Source organism: Lepidochelys kempii, chromosome 6 (assembly GCF_965140265.1).
Source record: "Lepidochelys kempii isolate rLepKem1 chromosome 6, rLepKem1.hap2, whole genome shotgun sequence".
Classification (NCBI taxonomy): domain Eukaryota; kingdom Metazoa; phylum Chordata; order Testudines; family Cheloniidae; genus Lepidochelys; species Lepidochelys kempii.
In genome coordinates this window covers 23,244,231-23,266,056 of record NC_133261.1, presented here as the reverse complement: position 1 = coordinate 23,266,056, position 21,826 = coordinate 23,244,231, and the positions used below count along the sequence as shown (strand labels likewise).

Genomic DNA, 21,826 nt, shown 5'->3' with positions numbered 1-21,826 from the left:
TGTGGCTGAGCCACTACCAGGCAACACCAGTCCCTGGCTGCATTTTCAGCCCCCTGAAGTCATTGCAGCCTGGTGTAAATTAAAGCAGACCTCAGGATAAACTGGCCTGCACACAGAAGCAGCAAAATCAAAGGAGTTCTTTCCACACACTCTGCCTAACCGCCCCAACTTGTGCTCTGTGCGCTTAGCCATACCCCAGAATCTGGTCCAAAATATTTTGCACTTGCAAACAGAATTAGGGTGTAATGAATTCTTTATTTTTTTTTAAAATGATACAAAAATAAAACATATGAATATGAAGACTATAATTATGTACAAAAAAACCCAATGATTACACTGTTACAAAAACCCATGGTCATCTGCAAATCTTAGCTTGCATTTAGTCAAACAGATTTTAAAATAGTCATTTAACAGAACAGGAAAGGAAAGTTATAAAAATAGGTATATCATGTAGAGACTATAAAAACCTTACACAACATTAAAGCTGATCTTTCAAAAGGAAAAATCAAGGCCTAATTCTTATTTATAAAAAGGCCATTCTACACTGCTCAGGTAGTACAAAGGGGATGTAACATTCATGCCCATTTTAAAGCCCCATCTTTTACATTGCAAAGCAGAGATGTGGCCTCAGTGGAAATGAGGAGTGGTCGGACCTGTAGTTCCCACAACAGCTATAACTCAGCTCCCTTTTGCATAGAGGAGACCTGATTCGGCTCTCTCACACACTGGTATCAACCAGAGTAACTCCACTGAAGTCAGTGGAGTTACGAAGGTGTAAAAGGCACAAGTGAGATCAGAATAAGGACAACAGGACAAAATTCTGCCCTCACTACCCTGTTATCTTGGTAGTGCAGAACTGAGCCCACAGTATTTTCTTTTAATGTAGATAGGGTCTGGTTGACCTTTGCATTACTCCAGTTTTATGCCAGTGTGATTTCATTAAAATCAATGGTATTGTACCAACATACAACTAGAGTAACATCTTGGTTTATATTTGTTCTGATTTGGATACAAATATCTGATGCAGAATTTTGATTAAATACACATGTACCTCTTTAGGCACAGCAGGTCAGCACATGGACCTAATTCAGGAATACACTTGAATATGTGTGTAACTTTGAGCCCAGAAGCACTCCCATTGACTGCAGTGGAATTACTCAGACTTAAAGCGGAGCATGTACTTAAGTGTTTTCCTGAAGCAGGGACATTGCCACTAAATGAACTACTTAGTCAAACTACTTATTGGAACAGAACTACTGTACAGGATATTCTACCTGGTTATTCATGGGGGTCTGTGCCGGAATAGGGCTATATTAAACCTTGTAATATAAGGATGAGGTTCCCCTCAGTATTTTACACTGGAGAAAGTGAAACCAAATACCTTTACTGTTTAAAGATGCATGTTGTCCCTTTACTGAAGAAATGTTGGAAGCAGATGTACCTTACAACTTTGAGCAGCAGAGATTTAGCTGACAAATGCAGCAATGGCTATGATCTGTAGTAGTCCCTCAAGCCCGTATGTAAAAAGAAGAATAGCATTAATAATGACATCTGCTTTCAGCACGTAAGTCTCCCACAGCAGGAAGTAGACAGACAACATTATGCTGCCAACAGTAATCATTAGACTGATGCCTAGTGGAATCTCTTCTTCTGTCAGGTTACCCTTTGTACCTTGAGGAAACAAAAGGGTTACATGAATCTTTGACTGTTTAAAGGGACAATGTCTTGGGCCCCAACTCAGGAGAGCAGCCCTGATCAGTAAGGGCACTTAAACACATGCTTAACTGTAAGTACATGCTTAAGACTCTTTGAAGTCTATAGGACTTAGGTACATGCTTAAAGTCAAGCACATGCTTAAGTGCTTTCCTGAATCAAGGCCCCTGTCTGTAAGTTTAAGAACAAATCCCAAGACAGATAAGCACAGTCATTTCAACACTGACCAGGATGGTAGTTTGGATAAAAGACAATCTACTGGTACTCTAAGACTTGGTCTACACTATAGACTTCTATCAGTATAACTACATTGCTGAGGGGTGTGGAAAATCCATGCAGCACATGTGCACAAGCCCTAAGCACAACTCCTACATTATTTTCCCCAGATTAATAGATTTTAAAGTTAGATGTGATCATTACGATCATCTAGTCTGGCTTGTTGCTTGAAAGGCCATCAAATTTCACATAATTCCTGCACTGAGCCTGACAACTTGTTGACTAGAACAGAGGTTCTCAAACTGTGGTCCGCAGCCACGAGCTCCTTTCAGGTGGTCCGCGGATAGTTCCCTCTAAGATGCGTGTTTGGGCGGCTGCACATGAGAGAATGAAGGGCCACCCACTGTGTGGCTCCACTAATTAGGTGCCTGGACCCTGGAGAAGACGCACGTGTAAGGTGAGGTGGAGGCCTTGGGGTGAATAGAGAGTAGGTGGGAGAGGGCAGTGGGGTGAGAAGAGGGGGTGGGGGGAATTTGGGACGTGCAGGACTGCGGTGGCCAGAGAAAGAGGCAACTTTCCCCAGCTCCAAGGCTGCGGCTGCTGGGGAGTGATGGCCCTCCTTCCCAGCCTCAGCCATGTGGCTGCTATGGTGGAGGAGAGACACCCCCCCTTCCCAGCCCCAGCTTGGGAGCTGCTGCGGCAGGGGAGAGAGGGCCCATCCATCGCATTAGAAAGGTAAGACTACTGATATTAAAATATGAGTTGTGTGCTTTTATTTGTAGAACAAAAAAGTGTATTATTATTAAGTTTTTTTTATAGAGAGAGCTTTTATGCAAAGCGCTTTACAATAGTTAGCTAACGGTACAAACAACACTTGGAAAGATCATTAAGTGGTCCGTCAAGACCCTCAGCAATTTTCAAGTGGTCCGCGAAAAAAAAAGTTTGAGAACCACTGGACTAGATTATATCTTTTATAAAGAGATCCAAATATAATTTTAATATTTCAAGTAATGGAAAATCTACCACATCTCTTGTCATCTGTTCTAATTGTTAAGTGTCTTCGTTAAAATTTTGTACCTTATGTCCAAGCCAGTTTTAGGGTCAATAGTTTTGTGATTCATTTTTTAATTGCCTCAGACTTGGAACTTATTTTTCAATTTATAAAATGTTTTCATCAAACAGGCTCTGAGCACATATGCAGAGAATTTACTTTTAGACACATTTTAACTATAAACTGAAGACAATAGGCTAAATTCATCCCTGATGTAACCTAGCTGAATTCAGCAGAAGCCCATGGTGTATGCTGGTATAAATGTCTCAAGAACGCCTGGCATATAAAAAAATTAATCCCTACCCCCAACAAACAAACAAACCCCTTCTGACTGACTCAGTAATGCCTATGGTGGGAGTTGGAACCGAGGCTTATATGGCCCGTTATGCCACTCTAGCCCATTAACTCAATGCAAAGGGGCCAGAGTCAAAGTGAGCATCCCTCCTGCCCCATACCCTGCCCTCCAAGTGTAGTGCTGGAAGAAATGAGGGCTGCAAGAAGGAGGGGTGTGGAACAATTGTGGCAGCTCAGGTTGCTCAAGGAAGTCTTCTGTACTGGGTAATCCCCGGGGGCTATTTCCAGCCACTTGACCACTTTTATGCTGCTGGAGCAGTGTAAATGAGCCCTTCAGCAGAATCAGGGCCTCTGTGTTTTGAGCTTTATTCTCTCCCACAACATACATACTTATAAATAGCACAGCAATACTCCAGTGTTACATTTCCAGCAGTTCTTGTTATCTGTGAATCTGTCCCTTTTTAGTGGTACTTAAAAATTATATTTAACCAATATATAACTACAATCATTTGCCCTTCTGGCAATACAGATCAATCAATCAATTAATGTTCAGCAACATACATGTTTAACAGTCTGTAAAATAATTAGTTACGCTGCTAAATCAGCAAGTTTTGACATCCACATTCATAACATGATTAATGTGTAAAGACTATGAGGCAAACATTCCATCTTAAAGTGCACAATGATATTTAAGATCAACATACCCAAGTATAATCGGATTGCTTCTAGAGTGGCCATAATGAACAGCAGTGCAAGATCAAGACCCAAGTAATTATCTGGATAACTGAAAACTTGACCTGTTGAATAACAAAGCGTAAACAAACCAAAACCATTAAGTACATCAAGTCATCACAATATAACACGCACACTTCTGAGTTTTGTGTTTAGAATATGTATAAAGTAACTGACTTTTATAGATAATCATTAGAAGAGTTGCCAAGAAATAAAAGATGTAATAAAATCCATTTAAATAGAACAGTATCTGTAAAGGAACAGATGACAGCTGACAAATGTTATTAAGGATCTGTAACAGTAATGCAGTCAAGATCTATTTTATAAATTATCAGTTACAGCATATTAACCTCAAAATGTTACTATCCCTTATTTTCCATAGCAATCTATGCATGTACAGGTTTATATTGGCACTTAAGATACCAAGGTGATTGATATCTTGGAAATACCTAAAATCAAATTTTAAGATTCCAAATACTATGAATGTAGGACAATAGCTTTTTGGTTTCTTGTCAGTTTTAATACTTAGTTGTTAACAGGGCCCTCATTAGCATAGTATCTGAGCACCTCACAATCTTTACGGTATTATCCTCACAACACTCCGGCGAACCCTATTATTCCTAATTTTACAGCTGAGGAACTGATGCACTAGGCAAATAGTGAGTTGCACAAGGTTGCGCAGGAAGTTTGTGGTAGAGCAGGATCTTGAATCCAGGTCTCTTAAGTCCTTGGCTAATGCCCTAACTTCTGGATCAGCCTTTCTCACCAAATTTCCAGTTAGATCAATATTATAAGAGTGTGTATGTTGGGGAAAGAGTCTTCTAGCCAGCAGCCATTTATTTAATTTGTATTTCCTTGGTAGTCTGTTTCATTTGTTTATTATGCATTGTTTAAAGGGGGGGAACCACAGGAGCCAATGTGATACACATTTCAAATGCTGACAGCGCCTTCAGTAAAATATAGGAGCCAAAATCATGGAGCTGCACCCATTTCAACCAAGAGAGAATTTGGCATGGATTTCTAGTGACCATTTCGTTCTACTGTCACCCAGGTTTAAGATGATATTAAGTTTACATACGGAATATTTTAGTGTTAGTGCCCACCCAGTTTGGATGAGAATACCCGCAAGTCATGGGACTAGTCCAGTTCCCAAGCATGTTAATTTTAATAAGGCAGAACTTGGTTTTCCTGTTTCTCTGGTTGAAGGAAGGTGGAGCAAAAATGCTGGAGAAATTCCAGTAGCAGAAGTCTTTGAAGAATAAGGTGTCTGTCTCTTTTCTTAGGAGGTTATCACTGGGGGCGGGGAGAGGAGGAAGGGAGGGCGGAGCACCAGGAAAGAGAGACAAAGAGTGTGCTACAATGCTCTTTTGGCACCCCTTGTCAGCTATGGAATGTCAAGTCTCAGGGGTGTGTGCTGCATGGATTTCATGTGGCTCAGTCTACAATTTTTTAGATTGTTAGTACAGACCAACCAGTCACTCCTTCCTTCTCCTCTAATCTCCCTCATATACCTCGAAAGACCATGGATCTATGGTGACTGTTTTTTGTTTCAATTCTCTTTCAATTACTCATCTACACATCACTGACTTAGGATATGTCTTCATTCAGGTGAACAGCCCCTAGCTTAACCTACCCAGGATGTGAGCAGCCACATTGCAAAACCATACCTGAGTTACAGGGTCCACGCTGATTCATGTTTTGCTAGGACTTCTAGGGGCATATCCCATGGTTCTTAGCATTGCTGTAAGCTGACCCACTCTATGATTCTTTCCCAGTGAACTGTAGGAGAATGTGTCTGTGCTTTTCAACACATGGGGGAGAGGGAATTTTGGGAAAGCATCGAAGGAGTTGGACTATTGGCATTTGACTGGTTTAGCCTGCGCTCTGATTGCAAAGTGGGTGGGTTACCAGTACGAGTGAAAGCAGAACTTGACTGTCAACCTATAGCACCAGACCAGCCAGCTAGCCCAGGCTGAAAGCATAAGTATTTTCATGCAAGAGGGCTTCATGTGTGTATGGGTGCTGGGATAGCAGCAATACCCAAGTAGGAGCCTGGGATAACTCTGCTGTGAAGACATACCTTTAGAAGCTATCACCTACCAATAGTAGCTCAAACGGATGGTGTTGATGGTTGATGCCACACAAAAAAGGATACCAGTGAAAACTATGCTAATATAAACATTGTGCAAACTTATTAGACACTGATCTTGCAGGTCATCCCGAAGTGCAAGGGATGGGATGTCCAAAAGGATACAACTGATGAAGTTCTTCCTGCCATCGGAGGGAAAAATAAGGAATAATTAGGAGAAAATCAGCCTACATTTTCGTTACCAACAATGTTGCAAAATGCACATATGACTGAAATTTTTCCACATCAGCTACTTCAAATTTAGAAAATAACTTGTTTTAGGATCCATTAACCCTAAAGTCATTCTGTGAAAACTTCATGGAGAGAACACACCTTCTCTGGTGTGTACATCTCTTTGAAAACTCTTTGAAGCACTATATAGATACTAAATATTATTGTGTATCCGTACCTTCAGAGCACTCATTATGAATCACCTGATGACATTTCCCTGTTTCTGAACTGTACAAGAACCAGAGAAGCATACAGGGGAATCAGAATATGTCATTTGTTGTTAAATTACAACCAAAGGTTGATTAAGTCAAAACCATGGCCCCAGCCACCACAATGTTGCCCCTTTCCCCATCTCAAATGACACTTCCTTCTAACCATGCTCCCCTTACAACCAATCATTGAAAGTCCAGATAAATCCTTAACACACTGCAATTAAAAAAAAAGAAATGTATGAGCCAAGCAATAATTTTTCTGGAAGTGTCTAATCTAACTTCCCTGTAAAACACAAATTTAAGTTTTCTTGAAGTGTGGCAGTATTGACCTAATGAAAGCTCACCTGGCCATTGTTATCCCTTTTAGCACTCCATAGGTACATACAGAATTGAGAATTTCTTATATTAGCCCTATTTTTCAGAAGGCAAAACTAAGGCACTTTGTGATTAAGGCACTCATCCTGCAAAGATTTATGCCTCTGCTGCTTAATTTTACACATTGACTACTTACAACATGTAAAGTTAAGCTGATGTGGAAGTCTTTGCAGGATTGGGGCCTAAGGACTGGGCTACATGCAAATTTTGTATTGATATAACTATGTCAGTTAAGGGTGTGATTTCTTACCAAAATAGTTATACCAGAATAACCTCTAGTGTGGATAGCTTACTCCCTTTCCCAACAGGAAAAAGGGCTTGTCTACACTTGAAACTTGTTTCATTTTAAGGTAGAGTGTTAATTTAAAGTGCAATAACTCCATGTGTGGATACCCTTATTGTGGAATAGCGATAGCTCTTATTCTGGAATTCCATCTGAAAACAAGCCTAAGATACACCGTATGACACATGATCAGAAAGGGTTAAGCAGCTTGCAGGATAATTGACCCACATTCAACCGTTAGGGACATATTGGTAGATAATGTTTGTGTTTTTGTGTGTTTACATATATATTGTTAGAGGTTAACAATGTAATCGAGCAGTCCCTGTCTATGCTGTATTCTGTTAATTCTTTAATTCAGATATCAAAAGGAAATATCATTTAAATGAACTGTAAATATAGTGATATCACTGTATTATTATTCATCTCTCTTTGAAATGTACAGCAAATTACCTGTGAATGGTGGAAAACAGGCAATTGTCTTATGTTAATCCATGTAGCTAATTACCAGTGATGCTTAGGAAACAGGTCTACTTCAAAGTCTCCATGATTACCTATTGTTCCCCTAAGTCCTCCGAGCAGTCAAAAGAAGGCCTGGTACTATATAAAAATGTCTTGGTTCCTGATCCTTTTTATCTCAGATCTGCTTGATGCTTCATGCAGGAAAAGCTTAAGTCCTAAGACTGAGATCTCCAGAGTCCCATCTGAATCACCCTGAATGTGGACATAGAACTATAGCTTTGGACTAATTCTGAAAAATTACAACTACAAAAGCTCACCATCTCTACTAGGAATCTGATCTCAGAATTGTACTCATGTCTGTATGTATATTGATCTTTTAACCAATAGTCTCTGTCTTTTCTTTTTTAATACATTTTAGTTTAGTTAATACAAATTGGCTGTAAGCATGTATTTGGGTAAGATATGAAATATTCATTAACCTGGGAGATAATGTGTCCGATCCTTTGGGATTGGTAGAACTTTTTTATATGATGAATAAACTTTTCAGTAATCCTCATCATATTTGACTTGGGTGTCTGGGTGGAGGCCTAAGGCTGGGTTACTTTAAGGAAACTGTGTTGTTGGCTTCTGAGTAACCAGTAAAGTATTATAGAAGCGGTTTTGTGCTGGCTTGGTAAATCTAAGTATTGGAATACTCAGTAGCTTTGGGGATTGTTTGCCCCATTTTTTGCAGTTCACCCCAATTGAGTAACCTCAGTGTGGCTCCCCTGGGACTCTGGTCACACATCTGTATAACTGACTCCATGTTACAGGGGTTGTACCACTTTAATTATACTGGGCTAGATAAAGCAGTACAATTTTTGTGTATAGACAAGCCTTTAGGGAATTGCCCAAAGATCACACAGTGAGTCAGTGAAAGAGCTGGATTTAGAACCCAGAGCCCTGATTCTCAGTTCCCTGCTCTAACCACAAAACCGTATGCCATTGTCATTAGCCCACAAGTAGGCATTAACCATATTCCTACATTTGTACCAAGGACAAATTATATAATATCTAATAACCCTACTTAGCATCTATAGAATCTCAGTACATTTCACCAACATTAATTGCTTATGCCTCACAACACACATTTGTGAGATAGGTATTGTAATTATATAGTAATTAGTAATCTAGTAATAACATATCCACTCAATTATGAGAGTTGAAATCTAATTTTCAATTATTCTAAATTAGTTTAGACTGCCAAGTGCAAGATCACTTTGCTTTCAACGGCCTATAACAATGCTTGAATATGGGTCAACTCTATCTTTGGTGTAACTCCAGTGAAGACAATGGGTTTATACCAGGGATGAATCTGGTGCACTAATTCCAATTTTCAAGAAAGGATACAAACATGGTGCAAATCTTACATTCATATATGGGAGTGGGCTCTTAGGAGCATGGTTATCTATCTGCCATATTGTCCTGAGGGCCTTTTTGCACGTACATATGCTTGAACTGCATGTGCGTCTTAAGAAAACAGTTTTGAAATTTGTGCTTTTAGTGCTGGATCGTGCAGATACTCCATGAGCAGAATCCCACTGACTTTACTGGGAGTTTGATACACTGAACAAATGCAGAACCAGGTCCATAAAGTCTGTTCCAAACAAGTGAGTTTTTTAAATGTAGCCCCTGCCAAATTTTCTTAAAGAACACTGTGCGTGTGCATATTTGAAGGCAGAATTTGGCCCGTTTTCTATAAATCTGTTTCAGGATTCAGCATTTCTGATGCCAAAAATGTGTTACAGATGGTGCAGGTAGCAATCCCTATAACTAGGTTTGCCCAATGCTTCCCATTATAAGATCCTGTTTTCACTTACTTATATCTTTGCCCAACTTAAACCATTCAGGTTGAAATTTTCCATGCCAGGCATCTACCTCAAACTGATTTTTTTTTTTTTGAAACTTTCAGCTAAAATGGTTCAGTCATTTTGGAGAATGAGAGCATGGAAAATTTCATGTTGCCCATGTTAATGAACGAGTTGTAAGATTATTATCATATTTTAAGAAGCTTTCACAACTCCTTGCTTTGGATTGGAACTGGACATTTGACCGGGGGTCACCTGCTGTCTGGAATGTGCCTTTTGTTGTTGCTGTGAAAAACACCCAAGTAGGACCAAGTTATGAGTCACTGAAAAATCTCAGTTCACACATAGTCAGCTGATGTTGGCTACTAAATTATCCACAGATTTTGTTTGTATTGCACATGCTCCAGCCCATGGCAGCTCCTATGTATGATTGGACTGCACTTGCGCCATCCCCACAGAATGACTGAGCACACTCTGGGAAGCTGTGCCACTACCATAAGAAAAAATAGTATGTGATCATGTAATTAAATACTGTATCATAATGCATATGCACAAGGGAGCTGAATTAAGGTTGCACGACCATCCTTAAATCTGGCATTTCCCAACTTCTGAGTGCTTGACTTTGCAATCTTATTAAAAGAACATTGTTAGGCTTTTTTAATGAAGTATTTATAACAGTGAGAGAATAGCCGGATCTTAGCACACAATGGTAAAAATGCCTGAGCCCTTTCTACTAGCAGCTTAGCACTCATCCAGCTGCACCGTTGTTAGCAGCTGCTAAAATACAGATCCTACTTTGCTAGTATAGAAGTACACCATGAGAAGAGGAGCCAGGAGTCCTGGGTTCTATTTCTAGCTAACTTATCAACTTGTTATGTGACTTTGGACAAGCCACTTACTGTCTCTGGGTCAAATTCTGCTCTCAGTTACATCAGTCTAAATCGAGGGAAACTCTACTTATTTCATAAGAGTCCTTCTGGATTTAAACTGATACACAGCAATATCTGGTCCTTTGTACTTGTTTCCACATTTACCTATGTCACAAAGGTATTTAGAGGTTTCATTCATTAGTGTTTGTCAAGTGCTTTGAAATACTCAGCAGGAAGGTGCTAAAATAAGTATAAAATATTGTTATTAATAATAAAATGAAGGTTGCCCCACTCAGCAAAGGTCAGTTGGGAGGCTGGGTGTTACTGTTTACATTTCTTTTATTCATATTAAATTAAAATAATGAAAAACAACATAATACTGATTAACTCACTCTAAAAGTAGCCAGGAATGCTGTAATAAGTCAAGGAGAGTTTTGCCAAATACAAAATGTATGGCAGGGGACAAAATTTTACTGACCAATAGTTAATAATGCATTCATCACAGCTAGTTCACTGGTGCAGCATTTCTCTCCCTTGCTTTACCTCAATTTATAAGAGTATCCCACATGGAGAACAAATTAAACAGAATATCCATGCTGTGTTATGCATGTTGCCAGAAGAACTCATACAAAGAAAGCATGACAAGTTAGTCAGGATACGAACAATTCAGTTATGCTTAGTGGGGCAGATTCCTCACTAGAGCAGCAGCTGAGCCTCCCAAGCACATCCCCAGGCTGAATTCAGCGATACCGTTAGTAAAGCTGATTGGGAATTTTTCAACTAAATTTTTTACTGGAAAATGCTGATTACTAAAAACAGAAACTGTCTGTGGGAAAATGGTTGGGTTTGATTAACTTCTTGACTCCAAAAAATGTTGAAAAAAATCCAAATTGCCTAAACAAATCATTTTTGAAACAAAAAATCCTGTTTTCTGGTTCTAAATGACTTTTTAAGTTAGAAAAGCAAAAAAGTAAAAATGGTCAAAATCAAAATGTTTTGATTGACCTGAACTGAAATGGGGGGAGGGGAATAGTATGGTTCATGACAATTTTCAAGATGTTGGTCCAATTTTGGGTGAGAACATTTTTCAGTGTCTCAAAAAATTTCCTGGTACAAGAAAACTATTTCCTGCCCAGCTGTGGTTGTTAGCAAGAGGCAAGGCCCTCTGTGTGCAAGTGGTGAAGGGATGTAGCTTGCACAGATTTGAACAGGTCAGAGGGGGGAACACCAGGCAGTCCCTACCCTGAGGTGGGAGCTCTGCACACAGCTGAAAGGCAGACATTGGAAGCGCTCGTGCCCTCCAGTCACTCCACACATGTAGCTCTAGGGAGCAGCATGAGTCGGGGGAGGCAAAGCCAACCTATCCCCCTTCGCTGAGGATTGGGATGCAGCAGTGCAGAGCATGGAGCCTCTGGCTCCAGTCTAGCTGAGTTCAGCAAGTAAAAGTTGGAAGCAGGCAGGCAAGGGGCACAACAAAAGTTCCCTGGCTTGGGGAAGGGAGTCCACACCACTCCAGGTCTCTCCTGGAGAAAGGGAAAGAGGTCCTGGTTTCTCAGGCGGGGGGGAAAGAGGTCAGGGCAATGTGAAGGAGGGGAACCCCATACACACATGAGCCCCTCCTGGGCCCCCCTCAAGAAAATTCTGGTTGTACCCTTGCAGCCATCTGGTGCTTGCTCACAACAGGGGTGTGCACTGGGGACAGGTGAGAATGAACCAGGGTAACCCCTGTCCCTCCATCTCTTCCAGACACTAGCTAACCCCTGCCTCTTCCAGATACTCACCACCCACTGTCTGTCCCCTTAGACACACACCACCTCTCTCCATAGGTGGCAAGTTACATGGGCCCGTGGTGCCCATGCTCCACCAATATGTAGGAACGTGGGCCTGGCTCCACCAATGTTTGGGCTTACAACGCTTTGGGGGGGCCCATGCTTCAGGGGCATGTGGGGTCCAGCGTGGGCTACGGGGTTCGTGGGGGGGCCTGGTGCTGGCAGCAGTGAGTGACCTGGCCCCAGCCTGCCCCCACTCCACCCCTTCCCCCAAACCCCATCTCTTTCCGGCTTCCGCCCTCTCCCCCAAGCGATGGCAGGAGCTGGTGGAGCAGAGCTGGGGCTGGGTTGTTTGCTGCTGCCTTTACCAGGCCCCCCACTAACACCCCAGGCCGCCCTGGACCCCACGTCCCCCTGAAGTGTGGGGCCCCCCAAAGCACAGGGCCTGGGGCGGCTGCCCCAGTCCATCCTACAGATGGGACAGCTCTTCCTGGACCCCATATCCCACCAAACCAGGGGGCCCCCCAAAGTGCAGGGCCCAGGGCGGTTGCCACAGTCTGTCCTATGGACGGGATGGCTCTGCTTGGACCCGTTCTGGGCAGCACCAAAACTTATACAAACCTGCCGTCCCTGCCTCTCTCCTTAGTCCCCTGAGCTCCCTAGAAACCCACCTCCCCCTAGACATACAACAGCCCTCTCCTTCCTGCCCGGCATCCTTCGCCCAGACACCCAGCTCCCTGAACCCCCTAGACACTGATCCCGCAGACACCCTTCTCCTCGGAGTCCCCTCGCCCAGCGCCCATCGGCTCCCCTCAGGCACTGATCGCCCCGGAGCCGCCCCCTTTCCCGATGGCGGGCCGTAGGCAAGGCTTGCTCCGAGGCGAAGCGCAGAAGAGAGCGAGAGGCGGCCCTGGCGCCGGCGAGGCTGTTCCGTGAGCGTGGGAGCGAGCTGGGCGAGGGGGGGGGGGGCAGGCCTCCCTCAGGCTGTCCCGCCCCAAAGGGAGGTCGCAGTGCCCTGCATCGCGCCCGCCCAGCTCGACCCCGGGGCTAACTCCGGAATCGCTTCACATTCCCTTCGCGTCTGAACGCTCGCCGCGGCACTAACGCCGGGTTTCTCGCGGCGACTTAACCAGGGCCGTGCAGTAACCATGGCAACGCGGCAACAGAGAGACGGGGCCCATCATCCCGGCAGGGGCAACCCCCCGCACCCCGTCTGGCTGGGAACCGTCACCCGGCCCCGCTCTGAGCCCACCCCCTGCCCCATCGGCCGCGGAGCTCGCGGTAACGATGGCAACGCGTCCGCTCACCTCTCCTAACAGCAGCCATGTCCGCCTCCCCCTTCGCCACCCCTCAGTCCTCCAGCATCCCGTCACCCCGTGCGCCGCTCAGGCTTCGGGCGCCTTCGGCCATCGCCGCTTATTCCGGCGTGCGGTGAGGGCGGAGAGGAGCCCGCCCCTTCCCCTTCAGCCCCGCCGCCTTCGGGCCGCCTCGGAGCCCTTCGGCGCGCTCGGCCGGGTTCGTTCTGCTTCGGGCTGACTCGGGCGCCGGCCGTTCGGCTCCCCGGCCCGCCCGGCCGTTCGGGTGAGATCGGAGGGGGCTGGGCTGGGCTCGGCTCCTCGCTGCCATGGGGACGAGCTGGGAGGACTCGGGCGGGCTCGACTCTCATCGGCCCTAGTCCCCGATCGCCTCGGGCAGGTTCGGGTCCCTCCCCCCCGCCCGCCTGGGCTGGCTCTTCGGGCGACGTTCCGGGGAGCCTGGCGAGGACTCGGAGGGGTTCGGCTCCCCGGATCGGTCCGCATTCGGGTCACGCGGGAGGGGCAAGGGGATTCAGTCGAGCTCGGATCCTCGACTAATTCGCCTGGAGCGGCACTCGGGCGAGCTCGGAGGGACTCGGGGCTATTCGGGCAGGCTCGGAGCCGACTCGGGACAGTTCGGCGACTCGCTTTCGGCAGCGCTCGGCTACTTTCGGAGGGACTCGGGATCGCTCGGGGAAACTCGGAGCATTCTAGGGTAGCGCCGCGCCCCGCCCGGGGAATCGGGCTCGTGTGAGATCGGAGAGGGCTCGGGCCGCGCTCGGCTCCTCTCGGCCCCCGGCTACCGCCGCCTCGGGCGGGCTCGGATGGAGGACTCGGACTCGGCGGCGAAGCAGCTAGGCTTGGCCGAGGCGGCGGCGGTGGCTGCGGCGGCGGTGGCCGCAGCAGTGGCCGCGGAAGGATCCGAGCACCAGCGGGCGGAGGCGGCGGGCTTGGAGGCGGAGCCCGAGGAGGAGGAGGAGGCAGCCGCGCAGGTGACGGCGGTGACCGTGATGGCGGCGGATGCCGAACACATCGCGATGGGAGCCGAGTCCCTGCCGAGCGCGGACGATGCCGCCGCCGCCGCCTTCGCAGGTCAGAGCGCGGCGCATGCGCGCAGCGCGCGTGCCGCCCGGCCACGCGCTGCCGCCGGTACCGCCCCGCGCGCGCCGGGCCGGCCTTTCTAACGGGCGAATGCGCGCGGGAGAGCCGAGCCCCGGGGTCCGCGTTGGGCCCCCGGCGAGAGCGCTCAGCGAGAGCCGAGCGGAGATGGGGCGCTGCTCGAGGTCGGCAGCCCTGCACCCGCGTCCCCGGGCCAGCTCCCGGCAGGTCCCAGCGCTGGGGCCTGGGTTCCTCCGCAGAGAGCGAGCTCGGGGCGAACACGGCTCCGCCCGAGGGAAGGGGCCGCCTCGGTTCAGCTGCGCTGCTGGGTTTGGCTTGCTGCTGTCCGCCGCTCTCTCCCGTCCCGCGTGTCCCAGGGTGCGCGGTGCCCGTGCGGTCAGCCCCCCCCCCGTGCCTCTCGTCAGTGCCGCAAGTCCTGGGCTCGCCGCCCCCAGCTGAGATACACGGTTATCTTGGTGTTACAGCTGGGGAGGCAGAGCGGCGAAGTCACTTATCCCAGGCCACACAGCCAAGACCTAGTAAATTCAGAACTAGAAGTAAATAGTGTCTGACTCTTCCGCCCTTTTGCTAAGGTTGCCAGGTTTGGTTGGGTTAATACTTGGAGGTTTCATCACATGACACAGACTCCAGGGTAATCCTGGAGAATTGGCAACCGTACGTTTTGCCCACACTGCCTGTCTTCACAAAACACTGAGGAGTCTAGTGGCACCTTAAAAACTAACGGATTTATTTGGGCATAAGCTTTTGTGGGTAAAAAACCACTATTTCAGATGCGACGGCAACGTACTGCCTTCACAAGTATACCGTACGCTGTTTCCCCCCTTGAGCAAGAGGCTTCTTTCTGCACATCAGATCTTGACTTTGACCTTTTGCTCACGGTGTGTGCAGAGATCTCTCATGGGGAGTTTTGTCTCCCCCCAGATAAATGCAGAATATTGGAGACAAGATCTGTCATGCAGCCAGGAGCAGAGACTTCAGCCCATAATCAAAATTGAATTCTGTCAAGTCTAATTTTCTTTAATAATTTCAATGGTTAATATCAATGTTTTATTTTTTATTTTTATCTATTCAAATTTTCATAGTTGTGGGAAATTAAGGGAGGGATCAGACAGTAACTGTTTAATGACAATAGACATTGAGATTCAAAAAGTAAAGCTTTACAACTATTAACACAAAAATTGTGAACATCACATGTCAAACTGTACAAAGTAAATATAATTAAACTGTAATAAGTTGTCAAACAGCATATTTCTTACTTTGCCTATTTGTAAATTACAGTTGTTAGAATGAAAATATTTTTATCAGTTTGTGTGTGAAAAATAAAATCTGTGTTTACCGATAAAAATCGAATACATCCAAGGTTACCCATAACTAGCTGTCCATCTTGTTGCACGTCTGTCTAGGTGGGTTTTTTTCATGCCTTTCCATTCCCAGAACACAGAAATCCTTTTTTTTGTGTGTATACCATAAAATATGGCAGCAGGATTCAACCTAAGTATTCTGTATGTGCTCTGAACAGCTGTTACTTTACAAATTTTGTATGTAGTATAGTTGTAGCAATGTTGGTCCCAGGATATTAGAGAGACAGGACCTGAAGAAGAGCTCTGTGTGGCTTGAAAGCTTGTCTTTCTCACCGACAGAAGTTGGTCCAATAAAAGACATTACCTCACCCACCTTATGTCTCTACTTTACAAGTGTGTCAGACTCAGAGAACTTGTAGGATCTTAATTTGTGAAGCCCCACGTATTTGGCATACAACACCCATCTTGGATTCCCTTAGTTACAGGAGGGAACCCTTATGCCTACTCAAGAAGCTGAGTTTCATATACCTTGTAATTTATGCATAAACAGAAGTTGATATAAACCATGAGCGTCTATTGGCTTATACCAAATTTTCTTTAAAAGCAAATTTTTATAGATAGCAGCAGGAGAGAGACAATCTGGCAAACTTTCCATAACTAAATATGCTGTCAAACTTTATGCAAAATATAATTTTAAAAATTGGATACATTATAGCTGGTGTGCTAGCTGGCTCTGTCATGATATTATTGAAGTGGTAACAATTAATATATAGACAGAGGCAGGCAGCAATTCTGAGGTTTTCTCTTCCTTTTATCTTTAGGATTGTAAGTCAATCCCCTTTTACAGTTCTCATGCACACTGAAGCAGCTTCATTTTTCCTCCTAGTTAATCATATGCTGTTAAATACTGTCTCAGCCTCAAGAGCATTCAAATGATTAAGCCCAAGCCAGTTTTGACGATAGATAGCAATAATCAGAATGACATTTATTTCTAGTATAGATTCTTTGAAAAGATTTCCAGAGGTAACGCCAGAAGTGAAGTTGGGAACGTCCTCTGTGGATGATCTTATTCTCAAGGGGGTGGGAGGACCTGGAAAAAAAAATTGGAAATAATATAGGGAAAAAAGGAATACAGTTGTATTTTTCCCCCCTTTTAGCTTTAATGAGGTTCTGTGGATACAGCAGTATATTAAGTTCACTTCTGTTTTATGTTGTAGAAGTGACAACAGTAACAGTAGCCAATGTGGGTGCCTCTGCAGACAATGTCTTTACCACATCTGTGGCAAATGCTGCATCTATATCTGGACATGTGCTGGTAAGTTAAGGGTTTTTTTATTTTATTTTTTTTCCTTTAGAATGTTGTGGGCCCTATGTTGATAATCTCAGGATATGTAATATCTGCGGATGCGTACAACTCTGATGTTTAGTCTGTGTTAAGATCAAAGGAGGATTCTTCATTTCAACATGCAGGAATTTAGCAACATAACCAGCAATAAAGTTAAGAGTTACACAGCTAGCTCACTCTGAATATGTCCCCCCATGTAGCGCTGGTGACCTGAAGCACGTGGCCTTTGATTCACTGTTCTGAGGCCAGAATTTGGTTGACTTGAAAGCACGCACACACATCTAGCTACTCCCATACAGTTTAGAGTTGTAGGGGGTCCAGAGATAAGAATCTGAGAGGCATAAAAATAACCAAGGTTTTAATTATATTAATTAAAACTCTTTATTTCTTTTGTAGTCTGGCAGAACAGCCCTTCAAATTGGGGACAGCTTGAATACAGAAAAAGCCACTCTGATAGTGGTTCACACAGATGGCAGCATTGTAGAAACCACAGGGCTAAAGGGGCCCTCTGCACCTCTCACACCAGGTATAACACAATCCTGCTCTGTTTTCTAAACGTCACTCAGCTGGGCTAGCCCTATATCTCCTATTCCTATATTTGGAACTAGAAACTGTCATGTGTAATTCTTTGAAATCATGTTATAAGCATTGACTGTCACCTCTTGAAATTCTGTTGGTAGATCCAAGAGCAAAGTATTTCTTGGGAGTAGAGGAAGACTATTTTCTCCCCATTTTTTCTATAAGAAATCTATTTCTTTCGCGCAATCCTTGAGTTTGCTTTCACAAGCACACTCAGGAAAATCTTGCCTTTTTTCTTTATTATTCTCATGTTCACTTGTCTCTGCATTCCACCCAGGAAGATGAATTTTTATTGTAACTATTGATATTGGAAAAGGATGGCAACATTGATAAGTTCCGTCTCCTAGTTCTGGACTCATTTATATTTTAAACTTTGCAAATGGTCATGATTCTACCAAGACCTTTTGTTGACATTTGAATGTCAAGATAACACCGTTTCTTTGTTTCTAAAGATTATTTCTTAATTCAGGTGTGTGCACTGGCAGCTGCATTGCAGTCTCCTTTCTGTGCACAAGGTGGCGCAAAAGCTCTTTAACATTGAAAGTCACATTTGCTAGAAACAAGATATGGAAAATACCTAATACATCCATCCTCCCATAGCCATTGCAGTTTTAAATGACTCAAGTAAGAACAGTCATACTGGATCAGACCAATGGTCCATCTAGCCCATTATCCTGTCTTCCAACAGTGGCCAATGCCAGGTGTTTCAGAGGGAATGGAACAGAACAGGTAATCATCAAGTGATCCATCCGCTGTTGCCCATTCCCAGCTTCTGGCAAACAGAGGCTAGGGACTCCATCCCTGCCCATCCTGGCTAATAGCCGTTGATGGACCTATTCTCCATGAACTTATCTAGTTCTTCTTTGAACCCTGTTACTGTCTTGGCCTTCACAACATCCTCTGGAAAGGAATTCCTCAGGTTGACTGTGTGTTGTATGAAGTAATGGGAGTTTCATCATTTTCCCAGGAGACTATTTCACTGTCCATTTGAACTCACGATTAAGATACATTTCCTAATGCACACATACAAAATGGGAAATGATTGCCTAGGGAATAGTACTGGTGAAAGGGATCTGGGGGTCACAGTGGATCACAAGCTAAATATGAGTCAACAGTATAACGCTGTTCAAAAACAGCAAACGTCATTCTAGGATGTATCAGCAGGAGTGTCGTAAGCAAGACACATGAAGAAATTCTTCCACTCTACTCTGTGCTGATTAGGCCTCAGCTGGAGTATTGTGTCCAGTTCTGGGTGCCACATTTCAGAAAGGAACAAACTGGAGAAAGTCCAGAGGAGAGCAACAAAATAATTAAAGGTCTAGAAAACATGAGGGAAGATTGAAAACTGTTATGTCCCTCATTGGTCTTCTTTTCCAGATTAAACAAACCCATTTTTTTCAAACACATAAAAGGTTGTTACAAGGAGGAGGGAGAAAAATTGTTCTCCTTAACCTCTGAAGAAGAAGAACAAGAAGCAATGGGCTTAAATTGCAGCAAGGGAAGTTTAAGTTGGACATTAGGAAAAACTTTCTAGCTGTCAGGGTACTTAAGCACTGGAACAAATTGCCTAGGGAGGTTGTGGAATCTCCGGCATAGAAGGTTTTTAAAGAACAGATTAGACAAACACCTGCCAGGAATGGTTTAGTTATTAAGTAGTCCTGTCTTGAGTGCAGGAGACTGGACTAGATAACCTGGTGAGGGTCCTTCCAGTGCTACACTTCTGTGATTCTACGATTTTGTCTCCTTTATTTTCTTTGATAACATTATACCTAACCAGGGCTCCTAGAAGCACTCTAAATAATCTCATTGGTCTGAAAGATGCTGTTAACAGACTCTAAATTAAATTATATGTCATTTAGTATGTTTCTCTGCTCATTATGGACCGTCAGAGCTGTCTGAGTTAATTGCATTACAGTCTGGATATGACAGATATTAAAAATCCAAAGCTATGTTTGTGGGCATTTAGTATGTTTCGTCTTTCTTTTCTTAATCCAAAGGTTCTCAGTCTCCTCCCACTCCTTTAACACCTGGTCAAGAAAAAAATGGCACGAAGTATAACTGGGACCCATCAGTGTATGACAGCGAACTCCCTGTGCGATGCCGGAATATCAGCGGAATCCTGTATAAAAACAGGCTTGGTTCAGGTAAAAAGGCCCTTCCTGCCTTCCACAAGAGAGGGATGGTGACTCATGTATCTTTGTTCTGTGCTTGTTTTAATTGTGCTGCTCTTAAAAACCGGTTATGAAGGGAAGGGAGAATTTCCAAGCCAGTCTTCTCCTTTTGGATATTGCTCTCCTTGAGTGCTTTGGCCTCTTGCTACCCCACTCTGTTCCTTTGAAGAGTAGGAAGCCTGACTCCCACCCGGATTCTTTGGTTGTGTCAGAAGCTCTCCTATTCTTTGTTGCGTCTGCTGAATCTTGCCACAGCCACAAGCAGCACAGAGGCACTGGAGCTATCTGCCTGCAGATTCAGGCATCCATGATTGCCCTTTTGTTCACATATGGAAGCTTTTCTTCACAACCATAAAGGCTAGAAACTTAAAAATAAAAGTAAAGGAGAGCATTACTTCTGGAGAAGTCGATGCCATTTGCCTGGGAAAGCTTTGTACGTACTGCAGACATATAATTTAATTTAGATTCCTCCAGCACGGATCTAGGTGCTAATGAGACTAGGATGTGGAGCAGTCTAAGCCAGGAGTCTCAAACACACGGCCTGTGGGGTTATTTTCTGTGGCCTTCCAGCTCCCCACGGCACCCCCGGCCCCCAGCATTTACCTAGAGCGGCTCTGGCCCGGCACGCACCAGGGGCAGGGCAGGCTCCCTGCCTGCCCACCCTGCCGCCACGCCGCTCCAGGAAGCGGCCGGGACCTGGGGGAGGTGGGGCACAGGAGTCTGTGTGTTGCCCTGGCTGCGCCTCCACGTACCTCCCCCAAAGCTCCCATTGACTGCGGTTCCCTGTTCCTGGCCAATGGGAGCTTCGGGGGAGGTACCTGGAGGAGCGGCCAGGGCAACACACAGACCCCTGTGCCCCCACCTCCCACAGGTTCCGGCCGCTTCCCGGAGCGGCATGGGGGCAGGGCGGGCAGGCAGGGAGCCTGCCCTGCCCCCGGTGCGTGTCGGGCCAGACCCGCCCCCCTGAACGCCTCTTGCAGCCGAACCCCCTGCCCTGAGGCCCCTCCTGCACCCCACACCCCTCCTGCAACCCCTGGGGGCAGGGAGGGGGCGGAGTTGGAGTGGGGATTTCAGGGAAGGGGTTGGAATGGGGGCAGGGAAGCGTGGGGAGGAGGGGCAGTGGTGCGGCCCTCGGGCCAATGTACTCGTACTCATGTGGCCCTCGTAGTCATTTGAGTTTGAGACCCCTGGTCTAAGTATACACAAATGAACAGGAGGTGGTAAGCACTGGTTAATACAGCCAAGGTCTTAAATGAGTACAATTATTCTAATAGGGTGGGAATTACTAGACTAGTGTGCCAGATATTTGCATGCTATGGATTAATTGCTTCATCACCTGATGGTTTCAGTGCTTACATCTTCAGAAAAGTGAAAAAGTTATTCTTAGCCACTAGATGCCTTCTCTTGCCTTGTTTTAGGAGGCCGGGGCCGATGTATTAAGCAAGGGGAGAACTGGTACAGCCCCACTGAATTTGAAGCCATGGCAGGAAGAGCCAGTAGCAAAGATTGGAAAAGAAGCATCCGCTATGCTGGGAGGCCACTGCAGTGCCTTATTCATGTAAGATCAAGCGTGTGCTTATCTCTGCTCCGGGGGAAGGGAGGGCAGTGTCTGACTCTCCAACGTCCTGGCCAAATGCTTGTGTTCTGTCAGAGGGATGAGGGGGAGAGAGAACACACTGACCTAGTCACAGGAGTATTAAAGAGAAATCATTGTTACAACAGGGCACTTCATTAACAGTGATTTGGTTTTGCTGAGAACCAAGGGGTAGAACCTTGGCCAGGTTCCCAAGTTAAGTCAGTCCAAATGTTTGTTAAGCGCAAAAAGGGTTATAGCTTT

The 21,826-nt window shown here is 45.2% G+C and overlaps 2 protein-coding genes across 2 annotated transcripts in view; one reads left to right on the top strand and one right to left on the bottom strand.

Moving 5' to 3' along the window:
- Positions 1-235: 235 nt before the first annotated feature.
- TMEM80 (transmembrane protein 80) lies at positions 236-14,556 on the bottom strand. The gene is made up of 5 exons (XM_073347139.1): positions 13,487-14,556; positions 6,261-6,277; positions 4,184-4,277; positions 3,979-4,071; positions 236-1,671 (listed from the first exon to the last, which is right to left on the bottom strand). The coding sequence occupies exons 1-5, from the start codon at positions 13,503-13,505 to the stop codon at positions 1,466-1,468; spliced, it is 429 nt and encodes a 142-aa protein (XP_073203240.1). The 5' UTR covers positions 13,506-14,556; the 3' UTR covers positions 236-1,465.
- Positions 13,545-21,826, top strand: part of DEAF1 (DEAF1 transcription factor) — a 43,909-nt gene continuing 35,627 nt past the window's right edge. Inside the window, 5 exon segments of the mRNA XM_073347137.1 lie at positions 13,545-14,566; positions 17,112-17,209; positions 17,636-17,765; positions 19,816-19,962; positions 21,408-21,547. Coding sequence (XP_073203238.1) covers positions 14,299-14,566; positions 17,112-17,209; positions 17,636-17,765; positions 19,816-19,962; positions 21,408-21,547 — 783 coding nt within the window. The 5' untranslated portion in view covers positions 13,545-14,298.